This window comes from Balearica regulorum, chromosome 21 (assembly GCF_011004875.1).
Source record: "Balearica regulorum gibbericeps isolate bBalReg1 chromosome 21, bBalReg1.pri, whole genome shotgun sequence".
NCBI classification, from domain to species: Eukaryota; Metazoa; Chordata; class Aves; order Gruiformes; family Gruidae; genus Balearica; species Balearica regulorum.
Genome location: NC_046204.1, coordinates 6,556,160 through 6,577,795, shown reverse-complemented (window position 1 = coordinate 6,577,795; position 21,636 = coordinate 6,556,160). Strand labels below are relative to the sequence as shown.

Here is a 21,636-nt window from a genome sequence, read left to right as displayed (position 1 = left end):
GAATCTTTGAATTGAACATTGAGGCCAAGAAACCCATAACAGCCTAAAGAGTACCAGAAGATTTCAAGGCAGATTTCAGAACATTACAAGAAATCTAAAAAAAAAACCAAACAACTTTCACTAACTTTTCTTACAGCAAATAAGTGACAGGGAAGTATTGCAAAATATATATATATACACACACACAAAGTATATAGGAAGCTTGTCGGGCAAATTTTGCATTTTGACTGTTTTCTCCAAATTATTAACAACAAAACAATATGAAATTGTACTGTAATGCACAGCAAGGTGTACCTTGTATCTGGCATAGTCCTTTCCATTCTTCATATCAGATTTTCTATTAGCCATTGCTGGAATGGCTATTTCCTAGATGTCTGAATCACAGCTTGCATGCATCTCATTTATTGGTGTCAGCAGAATCTTTATTCACATCTCTGCATGCTAGTTTGACCTATCTGCTGTCAGTTATATCCACTGCTGAAGAAATAACTTCATTGCCTAGTCACTCAATGTTGCATAGGTGGTTACATGTATAGAGCAAGAAGGTCCTCTCCGTTCCCTAGCTGGGGCATAAGACACCAGGAACAGTGGTGCGTGTGTTGTGCAAGCAGAAGGGACAACACAATGAAGGAATGGAGGAGTTATAGGTCAAAAGAATTTCGAGAAGAGAAGCTTGACAGAAATCAGTACCTATACAGAGCTTTAAACATTATTGGTTATACAGCAGTGGCAAGTTCTACATTCTTGTACAGCAAAGTTCTACATTCTTTGTACAACAAAAAACCCTATACAGTCAAAATATCTTTCATGCATTTTTACATGCATACTATGTGAAAAAAGCCAAGCCAATTTATAAACAACCTTTGCGGATAATCTTTAGGACAAATAGCATGCTTAGTGAGTCAGTGCATTAATGGTGTATTTTTTTTCCCCTTGACACTGACTTCTGTTAAATAGCAATAAATAATGACTGTATAACTAAGCTCCAAAGACATTATTTTAGAATAAGGACTTTGCTCTGCTCTTCTAAGGAGTTTAGATTTATGTCTAAATTGTACAGTGCATTAGTTTTTCTCGTTGTCAGAGTTGCATGTCTAATGACATACTTCTGATATCCAAGTTCCTTATTAATAAAAAAAAGTCTGGGTAAACAATATAAACTTGTTCACTTTGCTACAATAACACAACTTGTTACCATACTAAACATAACAAAAAGTGTCCTTTGATTCAAGAGGATAGTCAGAAGGGGGAAAAAAAAAAAAAAGATACTTGAGAACTCACCCTCTTTAGAATCCCTCATATCTGCAGAAGTAGAATCCAAATCAGCCTTTTTCTGTTTTGTATCCGCTGCCTTCTTTCCCTTGTTTTTACCTTCCTGAGTCTTTTTCTTTCCTGGGGAGAAAAAACCCAACATTTATTACTTATGTTCAACAATTTTTATTTTTCATATTTGAGTGGCAGAATTAAAACACCCAGCTTTGGTACGTAACACACTTTTGCAGAAACCCTGTTTTTCTGAGGAATACAAATGACAGATCAGTTAAAAGGACAACATTCAGATAAAGCAGTAAGTCTCCTGAGACCAGAAGAAATTAAATGTAACAATGAGTTTTTAAAAACCTAAAACTCCAAAATACTATATTCACTTTCAAAGCAAGAATAGACTGTAACAGAAATGTGCTGTCCAGAATTAACATCATACAGTTACCCAATACCTTCATATGGCTATTACTGTATCTCATACAAGTATATGGAAAATACAAATTTTTCTTCATATACTATTACTCCTTAATGTTAATTAGAAGACCTTATGAAGCAGAAACCCATAGAGGCTTCTCTACTTGTATGAGCATTCTGAATAATGACTCGAAGAGAGCTACAATAAAAGCAATGAAGCAATAACATTATGAGAAGACTAAAAGCAGCATGATCTTGACCAACAAGGCAAAGACAGTAAAACCAAATTAGATGGAACTGAGTAACAGTAAAATATAAAGGTATTTCATCATGTCCACCGACACAAGCAAGTTTGCTAACATTTTCTGTTAGCAAAATTAAGAAGCATGCATTAGTTACACAGGATGATGAACACAATGAAGATTAGGGCACTACGTGAAGACCTAATCAGTGACGCAAGATGTAAAGACATCAAAAACTTCATTTACCCACGCACTACAAAGGTATACTGCTCATTTTTTCCATTAATCTTAAAGATTCAGTCCTATAATAGATAGAAATTATGATAGGGACTGTGTAACAACAAACAAAACTTTAAGGTCTTCCAATTCAACTAATTGCAAAGACCATATTCTCCACACAGAATGGTTATTTTACATACAACACTGTGGTTGAGACACCAGTCTCCTCTGCAACTTCACAGTTCTACACATCACCTCTCGGGAACGACAACTGTCCAGAAGCAGCAATCCAAATTCCTTTGCTCCCTCTAACACACAAAATGCTACTTTTTAACACACTGACCCTTCCCTCTAATCAGAAGAGCACATCGCAGCCCTAAATCCATTTCTTATTTAGAAGCATATTCTTCCAACTCACAATCCTGTCAACAAGTTCCTCCTTTTTTCCTCGAAAATATTTCTCACATCTTGAGCCAAGAAACTGAAATGCCTTTTAAAAAAATGTTCCTCTATTCAAACTGAAAATTTCCAAGTATGCACCCCCTCCAACAGAACAGATCAGAGACAGGTCAGCTTTAAAAGGAAATGCTTGTTTTCATTTGAACATTCTAGTCTATCTAAATAATTATCTGTACTTCCTCTCAAGGAGCTCAGATTTCACAGGCTCTCCTCAAATTCCGGTGTGTTTCAGTTTCATGTATGCAATTATCCAGTTTTATTTTTTCCAATTTAACAGTTTTTTGTCTGAGAAACTGACAATAGTCACTCAGAATGAATTTTTGTCACCTTTGGAAAATACTCATGCACCCTTCCTAAAGTGAACTAGCAATTATTTCTGCATATCCTCAAATATTGCAACAACCCCTGTGTCTAAACCTGCCGTAATGACCCAAATTGTATTTTATACCAAACACCTGCAAGTTGTCAGAAACTTTAGTGCATATTTTAGCGTTCACACAGGCATAAGGAGTTTAAGCGCATCTTTACCTGACAGGCTACTGAACATCCAGCTTGAACATAATTTTACATTATCAGCACCTCTAATGTTTGTAATTACAACCAGTAGTACCAAGATCTGAGTATGAAAGATTTTAAACAAGTTTCCAGAAGTATCTGCCAAGCTACCTGAAATCCCTCTTTAAATGTACAGTAACACAATCAACACAGAGCTCTATTTCTAGGTAAAATGTCTCAATGTAAAGTTTCAATACGTTCCAAGAGAACCAAACATGCATCACAATACACCTTAGGAGCAACGTAACAAAATGTAGAACCCTTTAAGAGCTATCAACATTTTGCAGACTGCTTATCGTTTGAAGCCCAACATGCATGCAGTATCTTGATTTAAATGACAAAATTCTAGATTTATCTCTCACCTCTGCAGGTGAGACTGGACACAAGAAGGAAACAAGCGGTCCACAGGCCCCTCTCATCTGTGCCAAGCTTGGCCACGGTTAGAGACAATGTTTTACTAGATGGTGCAGCATATGATGGTATTGCAGATGAAGTCACTGGGCAATTCTATATGTAATTCTACAGCAGCACTGAATTTCACAGCATAATGACAGGTTACTGTAAAAGCCTTCAAACCAAGACCAAACTAATTCTTTCTTATAACAAGATTAGTAATATATTGTGCTCTTTAAAGTGTGAGGGAAAGTATGTAAAAGCAACAACAAAAATCACTCATAAATGCTAAAGTGTGCATAAGTCTTCCTAAGTGTCATCCATTTATAGAATCTAAAATTTATAGTACCTCAAATCCAGTTACAATCTGGTATGTCACAAGAATAGCAGGATTTGTACCCAAGTCACATATCGCCTTATGCTCCTGATGGAAAGAGGATCATTTCCAAGTTCTCTTGCCACACTCCTTAAAAAAAATGCAACCTGCTTACTGATACAGCTGGAAATGTGTCAAGTTCTTGGCCTTTAAGCATAAACACATTTGAAGAGAAGATTCATCCAGCACCTACTTGCCCTCACTCAGAATAGTGCGCAAAATTGCTCGCATACATACGTCATTTTAGATGCATCAGATCAATTTCTGACATGTATCAACTAGAAATACAAACTGATTTTTTGTGTTTTCCTTTTACCAGCTTTAGCTTGTTCATTTTCTAGGTTGCAGCTTTCTTTGTAAAAGTTAAAAGAATCCACTCCACTCAAGCATGGCTCCTCTCAAGCATGGCAATGACTGTCCCAGATGCATCCACTTCACGGCCCTGAACCTTCAATAGCAGATGCCCAGGAAGAGAATTTAAGAATAAAGTGATACTTCACTGGTATGCTCTCCCAGCTTTCATGTATCTAGAGTTCAGGAACTTCTGAAGATACTGAATAACTTTTGATAGACTTTCCTTCATGAATTCTAAAAGGGCTTTTTAAAAAAATCTATGTAAACCTGAAAGATGTGCACCATTCTCTTCCTGCAGTTTTTCAATGAAAAATGCAACCTACTATTCTGATATAAAGAATATCAATGAGTAGCCCAAGGTCTGTCCATTAATTTTCTTACAGCTGAAGATGTCAAGAACTAAGAGAAGCCTGCAGAAGCGGGGAAATGCCTCAGAAATCAGAACCTGGTGGAAGCCTGAGTATAAGTACACACGTGCACTTACCATCAGGTTCCTGAAGGGTCCTACATGGCTTCTACTGCCAGCTGGATCCTCCACTTGGTCTAAACAAGAAAGATACAGGAATGAAACACAGGGAAAGTGAAATGGAAACAATGACAAAAGAATAAATGAAGGGCAGAACTTAATATATGTGTATGTGCATTAAAAGAATCACAAAAGAAAGATGCAAAGGAAAATGAATGAAAGAAACAGATGGAAAGTAGCTACTTGTCTATAGCGACAAAGATCAAAAGAGGAAGGCATCAATTTGTCTTGCAACTTAACTTTTAAATATGGCTCCTTTTTCTCCCCTTTCCTTCACTTATGTTGTAGACAGGTCAGCATGAGCATTATCTGCCTTTACACCTTTACAATACCTGTTTAACATTTAGCACAAGCATTGCAGTAGGCACAGGAGAGCTCATGCCACTGCCGACGTCCAGAAAATCGGCTGATACTTATGCTTGGTCCCACTTATTTCACAGGAGTTCAGATGACAGAGAAAGAGTTTTAAAAAGAGAAATAATCTTTACTTGCCCATATTTCACTATATCGATCAAAACAAGACATCTCAAAACAACCTACAGTTATCCGTGCTTGTGTTTTTGCTGTTAATCGAAACACTGATGGAACTGTAAAACAACGGAGTTATTTCTGGTGGGATGGGATAAGCACTCTTAGATGCCAGGACGGAAGAAGTTAAACAGTCTTTCCATACACTTGGAGGTGAATTCTATAAATACTGCTCAATTGTACAAGATGCTATTACCTTTAATAACCTTTAAGTGCAGCACCAAATACATTCCTAGTTAAAATCATAAAGTAAGGACACTCACATCTGACCTCAAACGTTGTTTTTATCACTTACAAGAAGTGTATAAACAAGCTAAAAAATCCTTACAGAAAATTCAGAAGACAACTGCATGACCATTTCCACATTACTCCGACTAACAACTTCTAAAATACTGATGCAACTTGTTTTTTTATTTAAGAAACATTTTGCTGTGCACCAGAATTCCTCTGTTCCTGTCTCCAAAGTACTGGTAGATGTCATGCTTTGCAAAGTAAATTCCTTAAACCTTCAGGTATCTGTAAAAATCTGACTAGTTGTTTGTTCTGGAAGACAGGCTAGAAAAAATAAATGTCTTTTGCACACAAAAAAGTAACATCCAAAATAACAGCATAAATAAATTGCTCCAAAAAATTAAATACAAGTTGTGTTAGCTGGAAAAGCATAAAAAAATGCAGAAATGCATTGCAGTGACTTCTCCGAATCTTGTCAAACTGTGACTGTCACAGCATATAAATGTTAAAGAGCTTACATATTTAATAAAAGGAATTGATTAAACAGTAAAGTAACCAAGCATCAAAAAAAGATAAAGGTATCAAATTCAAAATGCCCATTATGAAGATGTGACTACTAAGGCTGTTCTTTTAACACATTTTTCTCAGTTAGCATTTAAGCGTCTTCATTCTGCTTTTTTATTTTTTTTATTCTACCATTAGCCATGGTTCATTACACAGTGAAATCTTGTTTACAAAACCTTTCATTATTATCTACCAGCTCCTGCTCAGACAGCAAAGCCAAATCATAAACCACTTGGTTAAACAAATGGCAACATACCTGCGTGTAAGAGCTGCTTACAGTCCCTGAGAACAGCTAAGAGCTCCTAACATTTAGGGAAAGCTGGTAGGTATGACATGCCCTATATATATATATATACACACACATATATATAGGAGGATTATTTGTATAATCATGGGGATTACAGAAATTTGCTTAAAACATGACCTCAAACCCATGAGGTTCTGCAAATATTTTATTTAAAGATCTAAGCAAACAGCCACATTTCAAAGCATATACTACAGGTTCATTGCATAGTTATTCATTCATTTTCAAAGAGGGGCTGCATTGCAAGCACTGCAGACTTACACCTCCATCATATTCCTGTGTCAAAGAATATTTGACTCGCAGTATCCGCCATCTCATAGCCTATGGTAATTAAACCATTTTTAAATTGCCGTACAAAGTTTTAAGTGATCTAGGATAGGTGAGATTATTCCACTACATTGTTCAAAATGTCACACTGCAAATTATTGGAGAAAGAGGAAGCAAGAGTAAAAATAACAGAGATAAGTCACAAAGCTAGTATATATTAGGGTAGGAATAGGAAAGATGACAACCTTGAAAGAAAACCTCAACAATTCTGCTTTATTGAAATAAAGTTACTTAAATATTATGACATCAACTTCCAATATTTCTTACATAACATTACTGTTAATAGAACAATATACCAAAGATGCTTTTAACTACTTGTATTGAAAATACTGCTTTGAAACATGATTAGAGCAAGCTTAGCTGAAAAACTCTGAAGTGTACTTCTGAACACACACATTATTAGCTGGGGAGGGAACGTTTTTTGAACTCAAAAGCTTCCAACTTAAAACAAAACACATGAAACCACTGCCCACCAAATGCTTTGGGGGAAAAATGCTCTTGTACTGGCAAGAAAAACAACGGCAGAACCCAAGAGGATGTCTCCCAAGACTCAGCTACTCAAATGCTACCATAGAACAGCTTTGGTGGTAGATTTGTACCGAATTGGTATGAGTTAAGCCAGAAAAAGCCTTTTGTTTTTATTTTATTGTTAGTGTAAGATATGCTATACTAGGAGTATTTTCCAGTTTGGCTATAGAGATGCACCCCATTTGGTGGTGTGCAGACACACATAAACCCATTTCTAACACCCTCTGACAAAATTCATCCCCTAGGTAGGAAGGTACCTATCTCTTTGATTCAAAAATACAGACTATGACAACATTAACCAACTTTTCTGTTTTCAAGACTCAATCTTTTGAAAACTGATTTTAAAAGATGTAAAAAGGATGCAAAAGCAACGCATTTTTATTCATATCCCAGTAATTCTAAGGGTGAAATACAAGCCATACAAGGCACAGCTCAATTTTTGAAACAAACATTTAATTAAAGGGGACGTCAATTAAATCTGAACGGCTACATACACAGTATCATTAGGAGGCCTATTTCAACAATGCTGTCAAGTATGTATGAAAACAAGCAGAAAAAGACAATATTTAAATGTCTTTATTGCCATTTTCCTCAATCCATCATTATTATAAATAACTGGCAGGGCATTTTTCTTGCCATCCAGATACAACTAGTTTACGCAGGCATAATGTTAGCTACTGTTAAGCAACTGAAGCCCTAAAATTGACATGAGCTGTTTCGCAGTGTACAAAAATTATCACAATGTAATTTTAACTTCTGGCTCCTGAGAACCATGAGAATAATTTAGAGCTGCAGAAGATCTTAGTTCCGTATTCTCTATCTGCCCAAACCTAATGTTCCAAATAATTTTAAAGGTGGAGAGGGATAAGACATATAGCTATATTATTTGCAAAAAACTGGGAAAAAATCTTGGAAATTATCTGTAGTCAAAGTCCTATCCCTGTACTACAAAAAAGGGGATGGCCTCACCGTTGTCTGCTGGATTGTTTCCTCCCACAGCCAGATACTCGTGTTATCCGTCAGGTCTCGCGCTTAGCACAACCGCGCCACTGTTCTTATGACAAAGCCTCGGCAGGGCACTGCACTTCAACTGCTTGCAATCCCCATGTAACTGAAACGCCAGGGGCTGACCACCCTTGTCTTGGTTCAGCTCTCCGAATCCTTTCATCACAGGCTGGTAGGAGAGGCAGAAGTAGTACATGCACACAGTCAGTCCGGCAACAGGTTCACGTGTGTCAAGTGACACCAAAGGTCTCCAGGAGGAATCTTTCAAAAGCAGAAGTTATAGAAACAAGATCTCTGAAGAGAAACTGCATGCCCCGTTGTTTTAGAGAATATATTTTCCCTCAAAACTCAATGACCAGTACTACTATGGCTGTTTGAAGACCACAAACAGCAGCAGCAGAGATAAACGGCTGCTTGATATCAAGAATAAAAGCAAATGCAGTGAGCAAAGGTTCTTCTGTAATTTTTCCAGCAGAATTTGTATCTCCTCTTCCTTAAAGACACTTTCAAGCTTACATGGTAGAAGCAGGAGAAAGAGGAACAGAATAAGCATGGAAGACAAACTCCACAGTAATTCTATTAATACCAAACTGCCTGTTGTATAAACATATTGCTACACATTAACCATCACTTCATGTACAAATAGTAGCATTTTAATCACTGCATTTTCCAACCAGATTATAAATGTTGCAATAAAGTCTTGCCTTGGGAAGATATTTCAATACACCTAAAGACAGATGCACATATACCTAACTGTATACGTGTATTAAAATATGTTTGTACCAAGCACTAAATATCCATTCTGCAGAAATGAAATAGAGCAATGCATTTACAGAGACTGTTAACGTGACATTTGCATAACAGATGAACTTGTTGCCATGGAAAGTATAAGAAAATTCTGAGCTGGGCTATTTAAAATGCCAATTTCTGCAAATGTTTGGCAAAGTCTCTGCTTTAATGATAGCACTGAAGATCATGTTACTATATCTCACCACGAACTTCTTAAATTATATAACAATCAGTACAAGAAATGTTAGCATGGCATCATACGGTACGCCATGCCAACATAAAGAAATGATGCAACAGTTTGCAAGAAGCAAAAGTAAATATATTGCCATTGTATGGAGTTCTTCATGAGCCCAGAAAAGCTTAGCAGAAGCTATTCATAAAACTCAGATAAACAGATGCAAAAGACCATTTAGGCTGGAAAGGAAGCCTATCTTAAATGTGTGGTATTACACCAGCCCACAAAAATTGAAATAGGAATTGTCTCCAATTTGGACAATTTGTAAATTAAATTATGTACCATCATCCTCTGTAACAGAAAGAGGGGCAAGAAGTAGTTTGTATTATCTGTTTGCAATAGTGTGCCATCCACATTTGCAGCATCTTATTCAAATCCTTAATACGTTATGCCTTCTGACTAACCCGAGTATAAATCATAGGAAGTCTTAAGTTTATAGACTAGAAGACTTACTCATCCATAATGACTTAAGTAGTACAGAACGTCACCTAACAATTACAAAGCATGGCAAACAATCATCCACAGGGTTTAATTCTATGCAATTTTAACCCACACAAGAGCAGTGATAAAACAATTAAGTGTAAATAATTAAACATAGAGCTTTTATCTTAGCAAGATTTAAACATGTTATTTCTGCCCCTATGCCAGTATTTCTAAAACTAAAACAGCAGATACAGAGTACACAAACATGCTCTAGAATTCCTCAAACACTCAATGTAGTTGTGTATTTCTACCTCCTACCTTCCCTAATAACGCAGCCTCCCACCATTCACTACAAATTCCTAGCAAGTTACTTGATAGCTAACCACAGTTATCATTGACACAGCCAAGCCATTATAGAAAATATGATAAACACTCTTCTCTATAGTTATATTCCATAAGCTTTTATTTTGCTAAGTATTAAAACAAAAGAAGCAGCAAAAGAAAGGACAGCTGGCATAGATTTTCCATAAATAACTGGTGTTCTCTATATTTAGACAGTTTTTATGTACAATTTGGTTAAAAAGAGAGCATCCAAATTTTGTATTTAAATACAGAGAGTTAGTCAAAACTTACATCTCCACTTTAACAAATATGAGCTTTTACTTGAATCCAGAAAAATCTTGCTTCTACGTTCACTATAGCTCTCCCTGAAATGTTTTTGTGACCCTGAAATGAAGCTACATTCAGATAATTAAGAAATAACATACATTTTGACAGCATCATTTGCAAGATAATGCAAATGAAAAATCTCACACAACTACTTGTACCACAAAGTTCAAAATGACCTCTATTAGATCAGTCTGCCTTTAGCTGTAATAAATAACCCAAACACTTGTCATCGCTCTATTTGGATGACTAAACATCTGAGAGGGTTAGATCAAAAATATCTTGTGTTTTTAGCTAAGTTATCTTTAAAGGTAACTACTTAGGACTTTACCTGCCATTTTGTTCTGCTGTTTGAGAAACTTGGTATGTTCAAATTCAGTAGTGGTCATGTCAATAACTGATTTTTTTTTTAAATTCTTTTTGTTAAAAACTGCAGACCCAAAAGCTAATGCCCTTCCTATGCTGCTGAGAAAGGTGGTGGTCTGCTACCAAGACCAATTTTGCTGCCCTGTGTCAAACAGAACTCTCAAAAGGTTAGTGAAAAGCTGCAAGTGCATGGAAGACCAAAAATGCAGAGTTTATCCAAACGTTTGTCCAGACACGGGCTACGGCTTTACTTGGAGAATGCAGCTGTACAAGGGCTACAATTCCCAGGAAACAGGACAGCCTTTGTATCTAACCGGACCACTGGGATTACTGTAATAGGAGTCTCTAACACTGAGGAAACAAGAGCAAAGCCTCTCACAGATGTAGGATCCGGACAGTGCTGCTTCCACCAGATTAAATCTCTCATGTATAAAATTAAACCCCTCAGAATTGCTATGAGGTCACACTCAACATTTTTTATTTACATTCACTCCAATTTGTCCTTGGTTTTTAATTTTTACCCAACTAAATCCTTTCGTTTACCATACCTACAAAATTTATGAGAATTTTTTCTCCAACAAAACAGTAAAGTATTCTCAGTAAAATCACCCCCTTCTGTTTTACAATGTATTTCATCCCCCTCCCTGGCACACATTTCCAGTTTTCTTTCCTTTAACCTTCTTATTCTCTTATTTTTCTTCAGTACAACTTGCAGAGGTAATCTTTCCTTTGAGGGATTCAATAGGGAAAACACACACAGAGCACACATTTTTATTGAAGAAAATCTTTTTTTTTTTTTAAATGTCATTAACAGCAATCCAATAGATTTGCAGTAGATTCATATCTTGCATTTCAGAAGGGGGAAATGACTTTGGAAAACACATTCAATAGTATTTCCCACTGCACATACTCCCTTATTCCCCTCCTTTTACCAGCACACTCCGAAGTGCTAAGGAATCAGTTCTGGCATGCAATGCAAGCTTGCCTTAAACAGTATTTTTTTTTTCTGTACAGTTTTAAAGGCTATTATTTACTACAAGCATAGCATTACTAATTTCCCCGACCTTTTTGCTCAGACACTAAGAACAGAAATTAAAACAATGTAAGTCAAATGACATGCACTCATATTTGTACAAGGTAAGGAAAACAACATTCTTAACTTCAGCAGGGATGACAAAAATGGAATTACCAACTACATACTGTAGTAAATACATAGTGTGTTTCCATTAGTCCCCATTAAAAATATTACAGCATTTTAGGAACTGGGTCTCCAGCTCACATGGAACATCTTTAGTTGTTAATAAGCAGCTACTGTCATGACACATTTGCAGGCATGAAAGCTTTGCTTCTCTGCATCTGTTAAATTTGGAAAGCCTCATCTCTTTCCAACTTCAGAGTGACGTGGCAGAATATCACTGCAGGTCCTTTCTAATATATAAAAGTAGATAAAGGAGGAGGGTAAATATTACGTAAACTCATTACTTTAATGTACAATATAGTCCCAAAATAATTTTTATCCGCTGAGAAATTGTGACAGATTTGCTTTGCTTTATCTTGTGCTTCGTTCATTTCAGCTGCAGTCCATTGATATTTTCTTACAGAAGTGCTTTTCAGTCTCCTTTGATAACAGAGGATATACTGAATCGTATTCCCAAAGGTACTCTAACTGTAACACTCCACTTGCCCAATCAGTGCATTTCTCAAGATGCAGAGGAGAGTACTACAGGACAAGAGCAACAGTTGGCACTCATATTAACAGAACTGACAACAGAAGTTACTAAATTTATAGTTTGCCCTAAACCAGACGATGGCAAACTGGGATCTGCCTAATTTATGAAATCAAGAGAGGTCAATAGGCTCATAAAGTCACTACAGGAAATGGCAACTTCCTCCATTTTTCAAATAAAGTGAAAAAAAAATCCCAGGCAGTGCACAAAGGTATTTGTCTTCTGCTCAGTTAACTGCTACATTCAATATTAACCTGTTTAGATCAAATTAGACTTTAAAGTTGCAGAAGTTTTTTTGCACACATCTTTTCATAGCATAAACCGTCAACTAAAATGGAATACAGAAATAAAGTGTCACTGAAAAGTAACTTGGACATTTGCAGGGAAGGAACCAGAAAAAACCCTAGCTCTGGAATATGAGAGGAGAGCCTGGAGACTGACACTTAACAGTTAAGGATTTGGTAGCTATGAGCGAACTTTCAGCACAAAGTCCACTTGGCTTTTGCAATCCCTGACAAGGGTCCGTAAGATTCGAAACACTGGACTCTCTGCTCTTTACCTGCAACTCGAAAAAGAACACTTTGCAGTAAAGTCAATTTTTCACTCGACTCACTGAAACTTCACATGACCTACTCCTTGGTAAAAGCCCAAGGCAAGTCTAATATTTGGCACCAATATCTCACACATTTCCTTTTAAGAGTATGACTCTATGGCAAAGGTGAGTATTTTAACATTCTGATACAAACTTACTGCTAAAGAGAGGTCAGCTATCATTGCAGTTGAGCTGCTTTACACCAAAGCTTAGTTACTACCTAGACATTTAGTTTCCAATTTTACTGGCAGCAAGGTAAGGAAGTTTGCATTGGACTTGGCTCTGAATAAGGGCGCTGTGTGAAAAAAATTACCAAAATTCATATGAATCAAATCACCTTCAGAAACACTAGGTCTTTCCCATTCAACTATCAAAGTGTTTCTTATGGACTGCCAAATAAAATAAGATTTATATTTGACCTCACTCCAGCAAGGCATCTGGCTCTCAATGTAAGTTAGAAATAGATGTATAGCTGACTACCCATTTCCATGGCACTCTGCAGTAATAATAATCAAGATGATAGATTTTCAGCTATTATAATATTCTCACTAGAGTAAGCTTACGTCAATCATCACATTAATAATACTGCCTCTCTGAAGTTCTAAAGCATCAATCATAGTCCATCAAATGCTCTTGCAGAACTCTCATAGAAAGCATGACAACAAAATTAACTCTTAACAGCAACCCTGCTAAGCTCGTAAGTACTGCTGAAGGTTTCATCCTAAATAACTTACATGCACTGGCAATCCAAATAAATATTGCACTTGCTTGGTCCAGGGGAAAAAGTCTATAAAAGGTAAGTAAATATTTGCTGAAATGAATACCTGATGGTCAGACATTACCTAATTTCTTAGCTACAAATGTTGAAATACCAGTGAGTCTTATTTCTTGTAACTGTTAAACCCAAGTAAAAACTTAGACTGCTATAACATTTCCTTGAGGAACCTGACACAGCGAGTGTAGGCCAGTGAGAAGTCACTCCTGTCAATCTGTGTATGGCTCTTGGCAGGAATAACAAAATAAATTTGAAAGTCTGACAGATTAAAAAAATTGAATACACTCTGGTCTGACAACTCTTTTTCCTTTTTGTTCATTTGGAAAACACACTAAATAGTTAATAAGTGGAACATAAAATTACTTTGATATTTTGCAGTTTTGTAATCCAGTGACATGAGAATCTTCAGAGAGACTTTACAAACACATCACGTGGCAAAGGAGATCTCAATTAAAAAAAAGCTCTCAGCCACACACACGAATGGAGTCTGTATTTCTTCCCGTAAATAAGCCAGCTATCAAAATTTTGTATGCACATACTTCAATAAATTCATGCTGCATAACGAATTACACAGGGCATCTGCAGACAGGCCCTCAGTGTAAGACGTTCCCTGTAAACAATTCAAAATAAATGGTTGATGCAAAATTATGGTAAATTGCAATAAAAACAAGCACTAAAAAGTTTAGTACCATTAATGATACAGAATCAGTATGAATAATATTGTTCAAATGGTTTTGAAAAGATGAAGCATAAAAAGAAAACATCTAGAGAAAGGCAGTAAAAATGATTAAGAGAGATGGAAGATTCTCATTACAAGGAGAACTTACAGCCTTCGCTAAATTAAGACATGATTCAAGCTAGAGGCAAATAAAATAAGAATACATTGAAAGTCAATCATTGACTTTACCTTCTAGCCACCATAAAAGCCAGAGTCTCCAAATATAAAACAAAAAATTAAGTAAGAGATTGCACAGGAGGGTAAGGAAACCATAGAAAGAGCAACAGTGTCTGGTAAACCCTTAACTTAATGTGAGACAATGCAAAGGAATTTAAGAAAAGATTATTCATGGGAATAACAGTCATCCAGATTTAAGTAAGACAGCAAACCCAAACACTTTAATATAGGTAAGACAGTCAAGAACTCATTCAGTTTGCTCTCTTACATACTATAAGCAACAGGACAATCCTAAGTCACTTAAGGGAATAAAAAAGAAAAGCACTTGTTTCACTCTGGAAAACAGTGTCTCTTCTCCTATTCTGCAGAAATTCATCCCCTTCTTATTTTTGAACATAACGTCCAAATCTATTTCTCTCAAAGCTCTTCCCTAAAACAGCAATCACCAAATTTTCCCCGCATTTTTTGAAGTGGAAGCATTTAAACTGTTCTGAGATTCAGAAGAGAATATTCTAAGTAAGTTTTGGAAAATCCTAACACAACAAAATATTTCTGCAAGGAAAGTATTATTTCAGTAGAAACTCAGTAATTTTTAATTTATTTTCAGGAAAATTAAAAATATTTTCTTAAGAAAGAAGGAGAAAATTTCAAAACAAAGCTTAATTTAAAAAAAATTAGCAGTGGAATACCAAGCTTTTTTTCTTCCAGGTCACTCATTGTTTCAAAACTAAATCTGATGAATAGAAAAACAAAATCAATTAAAACTGCAAAACTGTCTGGTGCCTTACTTCACTTCCCACTGTAGGTTATGTAACTGAAGACAGCATTACCAAATCTGCTAGGAAATGCTGCAACTGTGGTCTAGATGTATTTTACTTTTTTTAACTTGGAAAAGATAGTATAAGGAAGTGTGGTTTGAAAGAGCAGAAGTATAACAAAAATATGGAACACTTTAGAATCTGACTAACCAAATAAAAATATTTTTATTATGTTAGACAAATACATACATCTACTCTAACCAGAACTAAGTTAGTAGCTAAAAACGTGCCAACCTGTTACAATCATGAAGGCCATACTGTTATTTTAAGTTAAGGACAAAAACACACAGAGATAAAGTAACAGAGAGAGCACGCGAGGTGCTCGTAGCACTTGTTTTAACAAAGATCTGATAATCGGCACAGAGTCCTTACACTGCATTCCTGACCACCTTCAGGCCCTTTGCCAAATCCTTCTCCTTATAAGAAGTTCTGCTTTCTTAGTGGCATCGCCAGCCAGATGCCTGCGTAGAGAAAGCTAGCGGCCCCCCTACTATGAACATCAGGATATCTGCTCCCACTGCCAGCACAAATACGTACCACGATACCCCGAACACAGCAGCAGCCCCACGCTGGCAAGAGCACGCTGACAGCACCTGTGGATTTCCATTACCAGCTGCACATGTGGAAACTTTTAAAGGGAGTGTATACACAATAGCACATCTGAGCCTTCTGAAGAAGAAACAAATCTTACTGCCTTCCCTAACCTTATAATTACAGCACGTAAGTAAACACATTTCCCAATGTTCACATAAATGTGATACAATCTGACTAAAGCAAACAAACTGATGGTTTTTAATAACTTAGGAAATATCTGAATGCGCTAAAGCCACGTATTTCCAGAAGTTTATACTTAGAAATTTGGAGTTTAAGTGTAATTTAGTGCTGAAATTTATTTTTCAAAATACAGATAATTTATTTTTTTACCTCTGAAACGAAGGCTTATCTTCTCCTATCCTTAAACCCGTAGGCAGAAACAAGGCTGGAATGAATCATACCAATTTCACTCTGCTGTTCGGGAAAGCTCAGAGCAGCAGCTATCATAGGAACTGGGGGCGTTGCTGAAGAAATGAAGATGGGAATTTAAAGTAACACGAGACTCCCGTTCAAAGGACCTCACTTATGAGAGATAAAAGAAAATTTCCTCTGGTTAGAAGACCTGAAACGTATTAGATATTCACCAGATAGAAGCTGCCACAAGAGATACAGTTCCCTTGACATCCCAAATGCACAACGGCAGCTTTTTATCTGGAGTTATATAATTCTTCTCATACATGAGTGTGATTTTGGGAAATCAAAGTAAATTGCATTTTAAGGTTTTGTTCCAGATGATCCCGTAGACCTTTTCCTTCCTCCCTTGCCTTTTCCCAGTCATTGGCTAGGAAGTTTTGAAGCCTTGAGCTCCTAGCTGTGTTTTTCATTAAAACCGTGGAAAATAGAGCTTAGATGAGAATATAATTTCATTATATCCTTGCTACAAACGTACAACTTACAGAACTTTAACATCCTTCTACAAGCTACATTCCAAGTAATACACAGTCATTTTTCCTCACAAGCTCTTTTCTGTCTGGAAATAAAAGTTTAAACTTATTCCACGTACAAGTCTAAATAATAAATTCACATAGCTTAAAAAACAGACAATCAGGGCATCATTTGGCCATGATTTCCATTTGTGATGACATCCAGATGGCAATCCAAAGCCTACCTTTTGTAAGCAGGATGCATATTTATGTGACTTTCAAGTACAGCTAATTATTTCAAACTAAGTGAGAATGCCTATGAAAGTATTAACAAAAAACCCCACAAGGATTTCTACTATCACAGAACTTAACCTGCTTGTTTCATCTTTACATTTCTCTTTTCTGCAGCAGCAATTTGACAGTGTTTCAGCAACAGTCACGCTTACAGACAAAAGAAAATTCAGTATAACTTTTATTATGACAGCATTTATTTAGAATCTGTGAAGCAGAAGCCTGAAGTTGCACTTTGCATTCAGACTGATATAAAACAAGGCATAATAATTATTTATAACAGATGATAATTGATTCATAATTCACTCACCTTAATCTCACACTATCTCTGGGACAGTATTATTTACTAAGAGTTACCCTATAGTTCATGTTCTCCCTGAAAATCTGATAAGAACTACGGGAAATAGCAACAATATCATAGCAGTAGAGCCATTTAAGGTAGTAAAGTTTTAAAAGATTTATTAGCAATGGTTTGAGACTTTAAAACTGTACTATAATAAATAATCACCAGGGGCTGTCCAAGATACAGGTGAGCCCGATTCAGGTGTTTTGCCTGCACTACAACAGAAGTCTCAATTTTAAAAGATGACACAACTGGGTTTTTTCAGAGGTCATTCGGTTTCCTGACTCCCACTCAAGTTGCCTTATGCAGAATGTGCTTTTGGTAAAATGAAATTACAGACTTTCCCCCCCGCCCCCGACAGCCTGACTTTGTACAGAGAGAAGATATGAAAGAGGCACACGCAGTATTCATTCCAGACAATAGTACGAATTATGCCACTGGGGTTTGTTGCCTAGATAAAGTGCTAAGTGGAACACAGCTAAGACACAAATACAGCTGAACAGCAGAGCACAGAACCACTACCACAGAGGTATAAATAAGCACAGGAGAACTAAAACATCGTCCCCTTCTCCCCTCTCCCGAAAAGAAGAGGTTTTTTAAAAGGTATTATTCACAAGCAGGTAGCAGAGGAAACTTTTATCCTGTGCAACATCACTATCTTTCTTCCTCTGCAAACAGACTTTCAATCTGTCACATAATCTATGACAGAAACTGCCTAGATTATTTAAACATTGTTTGATTATACTTTGGAGCCTACTTAGCACCTTAAAGCAGATTATAGCCTAATAAAACCCTTGGATATTTTTATGTATGACCATCCTTTTTTTTTTTTTTTTAATACTTTTATTTAGTTAGTGAAAAGCTGCTTTTGAAAGGAAGACCAAGTCTGAAGCCAGAGACTCCAAAAGAGTTCTTCTTGAAGGAAACATTCATCTTCAATATTACTGCTTACTACTGTCATATATAAAGGAAGAAATGCTCTGATGAGAGAAAAAAAAATGTCCACAGTATTCCTTCTAATGGACACATGAATTTGATTGTAAAGTGAAAACCAAGCCGCTTTTTTTTTTTTTTCCTTAGAAAGGGAATTAATGAAAAATATTGTGCTAATGCATTTGATTTGAACAAATTTTTCTACAAGCTTGGCAGGCAGGACAGAAGCATATTAACTCCAACTTCGGAGATGCAGATGATCAATGCTTAACAAATAAATGAAATTTCAGAAAATGCAAAAGCAACAAAAAACATATCAGATAATTTTTTTGCTAGTTGTTGACCATGCACCAGTAGCTGCTGGCTCTTAACCACGTAGTAAGTGTCAAAGATAATTGGGGTTGGCTCTGATAAAAATCTTTGATGCTACCTAAGTTCAAAGTTGTTTTTTTGTTTGTGGTTGGGTGGTTGATTTGGTTTTGGTTTTTTTTTTGGGGGGGGGTGGTGGTGTATTCCCTCCTCACAATACACTTTTATCCTACTAAACTTCTTTCTAAATCTCAAATGCACTCATCACCTTAGCAACAACATGCAATGTTTCAATGCATAAAAATACCTTAGTAAGAACAGCCTCTTTTCCTCAAAGACTACTAAGCTGTTGTGTGTGGTAGAAGACAGACGTAAAGGATTTATTCCAGCTATGAAAACCTATGACCAAGCCAGTATCTACTGAACATTAACCCCCAGGAGATGTAAAGTATTTTGAATACAGACTACAAGAACAGAACTATGCAAGACATCAAACTGCTGAAGAAGTTGTGCAAGTAAAGAGAAACACAACTGAGGGATAACCAAGATCCCACCTTCTGCAAACCTGCTGGAGAAGACTGGGACACAGAGGAGAATGCCAGGTGCCATCCTAAATATGCTCTAAAGGAGATTATGAATCCTGTGTCAGTAATCACTTGCAAACAGAGGTCAGACCAAGGTCAAGGAAAACAGTTCAATCTGTACTTTGTGTCCACCCTAAACTTGGTCAGCTGCTGACTCTTAAATGCCATCTCAACTTTACAAATTTCCTAAGGCCTACCTCTTATGGTAAGACAGTCTGACTTGATGGTGTGTGAGGATTTGTTCAGAAATAAAGAGTATTCCTACTGCAATATGAAAAGTTTTACAATAATGAAAACCTTGATTGGTTGGGCAAAACACATCACATTTTTAATACCTGTGAAATGGTCTCCTTTTCTGATATAATCAGAGTCCATTAAATAAATTGCAGAAGCAACACTATTTGTCAAATGCTAGGTATCTTAACTGTCCAAGGACAAGGCCTAAGATGCATTAAAAATTCAAAAGGTTATTTGTTTTACTGAATATAGAATAATTATGAGCTATTTAATAACTGCATGTTTTGAACAACTAAATTATAATACACTTCTCAAATAACGTCTAGTAATTTCTAAGGTATTAAACTGTCAGTTTTGTTTTCTGGAAAATGTGTTTCTAAAGGACGCACTCATTCACAGTTGTTTAAACTTGGCAGTTCTTACTTAGTTCTATTTTCTCTTCGATGTGTAAGACAACAACCTGCAACACAGGCCAAAATAAACTTTATAAAAAATATAATTGATCAGTTGAGGTAGCTAATGAATTCAAATTTCACAACCCACCAGAGGTGCTACTCTCTAGCAAGTTTCTTAAATTGGTATTTAATCTAAAAGATTACCTTGTACTAACTCCAAATTTTTCACAGACGTAAAAGTCAAGTCACAACATCTTTCTCCTCCCACCCTCCTTTTATAACATAGTTAGAATTATTAAAAAAAAAAAAACCCAAACCCAACTTTTTAACCCTGTTCATCACAATTTTATTTTCCCATAAAACTTAAACCCCAGGACTAAGAAATTTCCATATCCAAGAGATACAGCTGAATCTGCAGAAGAAGGGATACCAGTAGAAACTATTTAGGAATCCTAACTGCAGCTACTGCTATCAAATCAGCAGAGGAAATATTATGTTTCTTATAAGAAATTTGCTGTGAATTGCAAGTATTAGCAGATGTTACTACAAATACCAAAATAACTGAGAGTAAATGTAGAGGAGTAAAAATAATTCCAATGGAACCTACTAAAAATAGAACTATACAATTTCAGAAGATGCATGTATTAGAGAAGAATAAAGCACAGACTATGAATTATCTTTTACAACATAGACACTGAAACGCTAATCATAAGAATTCAAAGCAACTAAATACTAAAAATTTGGATTTTCTGCTTCATGATACGAGAATATAATTGCATAGATAAATTATTCTTGGTTATTCCAAATGCTTCATCTATATTGTGTTTGGGGTTGGTTTTCTGGGTTTTTTTGGGGGAGGGTTTGTGGTTTTTTAAATATTTGTGAGCCTTGGTAAGGAGCTTATTGGGGGGAAATATCTATTGTTTCTAATTATGACAGCCTGAAATCTGTAAAACCCCTAACAGTTAAAACTTTAAACGTACAAAATAGCACAAAACTAAAGCCCAGTAACCACCAAATTAGTTTACTGATATTTTTATCTATAACTTTACAAATGCAAATAATAAACTTCTACGCCGTGAAAAACTGCCTTAGAAATTATTCTGTCTGGCTTTTCTGATTTATAATCAAATTCTTTCAAGTTGTTTTTCTAGCCTTTCAGGTAAATCACAAGCACACAAATTCTATTTGCTAAGATAATGCACATTTAGGAAAAAGCATAATACAGCCTCTAATTTACCAGGCGTTACTTATATATGCGCTAAATATGTTCTTCATTACAGGCAACAAAATAAAAATCAGTTTGTTTTAGCTTAACCTACAAATTACTGTTCAAAAGAATAATCAATTGTGTTGCACCACTCCTTTCTCCCAGTCCCCTCCTCGATCTCTAAAATAAAAAAACATATATAAAAACTATTCTCCTAAATATTTTAGCTTGTTCCTAACGCAAGTTCCGCAGTCAACTGCACTACAAGTAAGATCAGGCCCTAAATTTTAAGTTTAAAATAAA

General features: G+C 36.0%; 1 protein-coding gene across 11 annotated transcripts in view; it reads right to left on the bottom strand.

Annotated features, from left to right (window-relative positions):
* Nucleotides 1–21,636, bottom strand: part of PRDM2 (PR/SET domain 2) — a 73,232-nt gene that overhangs the window by 23,094 nt on the left and 28,502 nt on the right. For 9 of the 11 annotated variants that reach the window (XM_075773150.1, XM_075773145.1, XM_075773146.1 and 6 more), the window contains one exon: nt 1,282–1,392. In XM_075773150.1, the coding sequence (XP_075629265.1) occupies nt 1,282–1,392 (111 nt within the window). Of the gene's footprint in view, nt 1–1,281; nt 1,393–4,759; nt 4,819–21,636 lie in introns of all 11 variants that reach the window. The other 2 variants (XM_075773153.1, XM_075773155.1) reach the window with 1 other exon arrangement.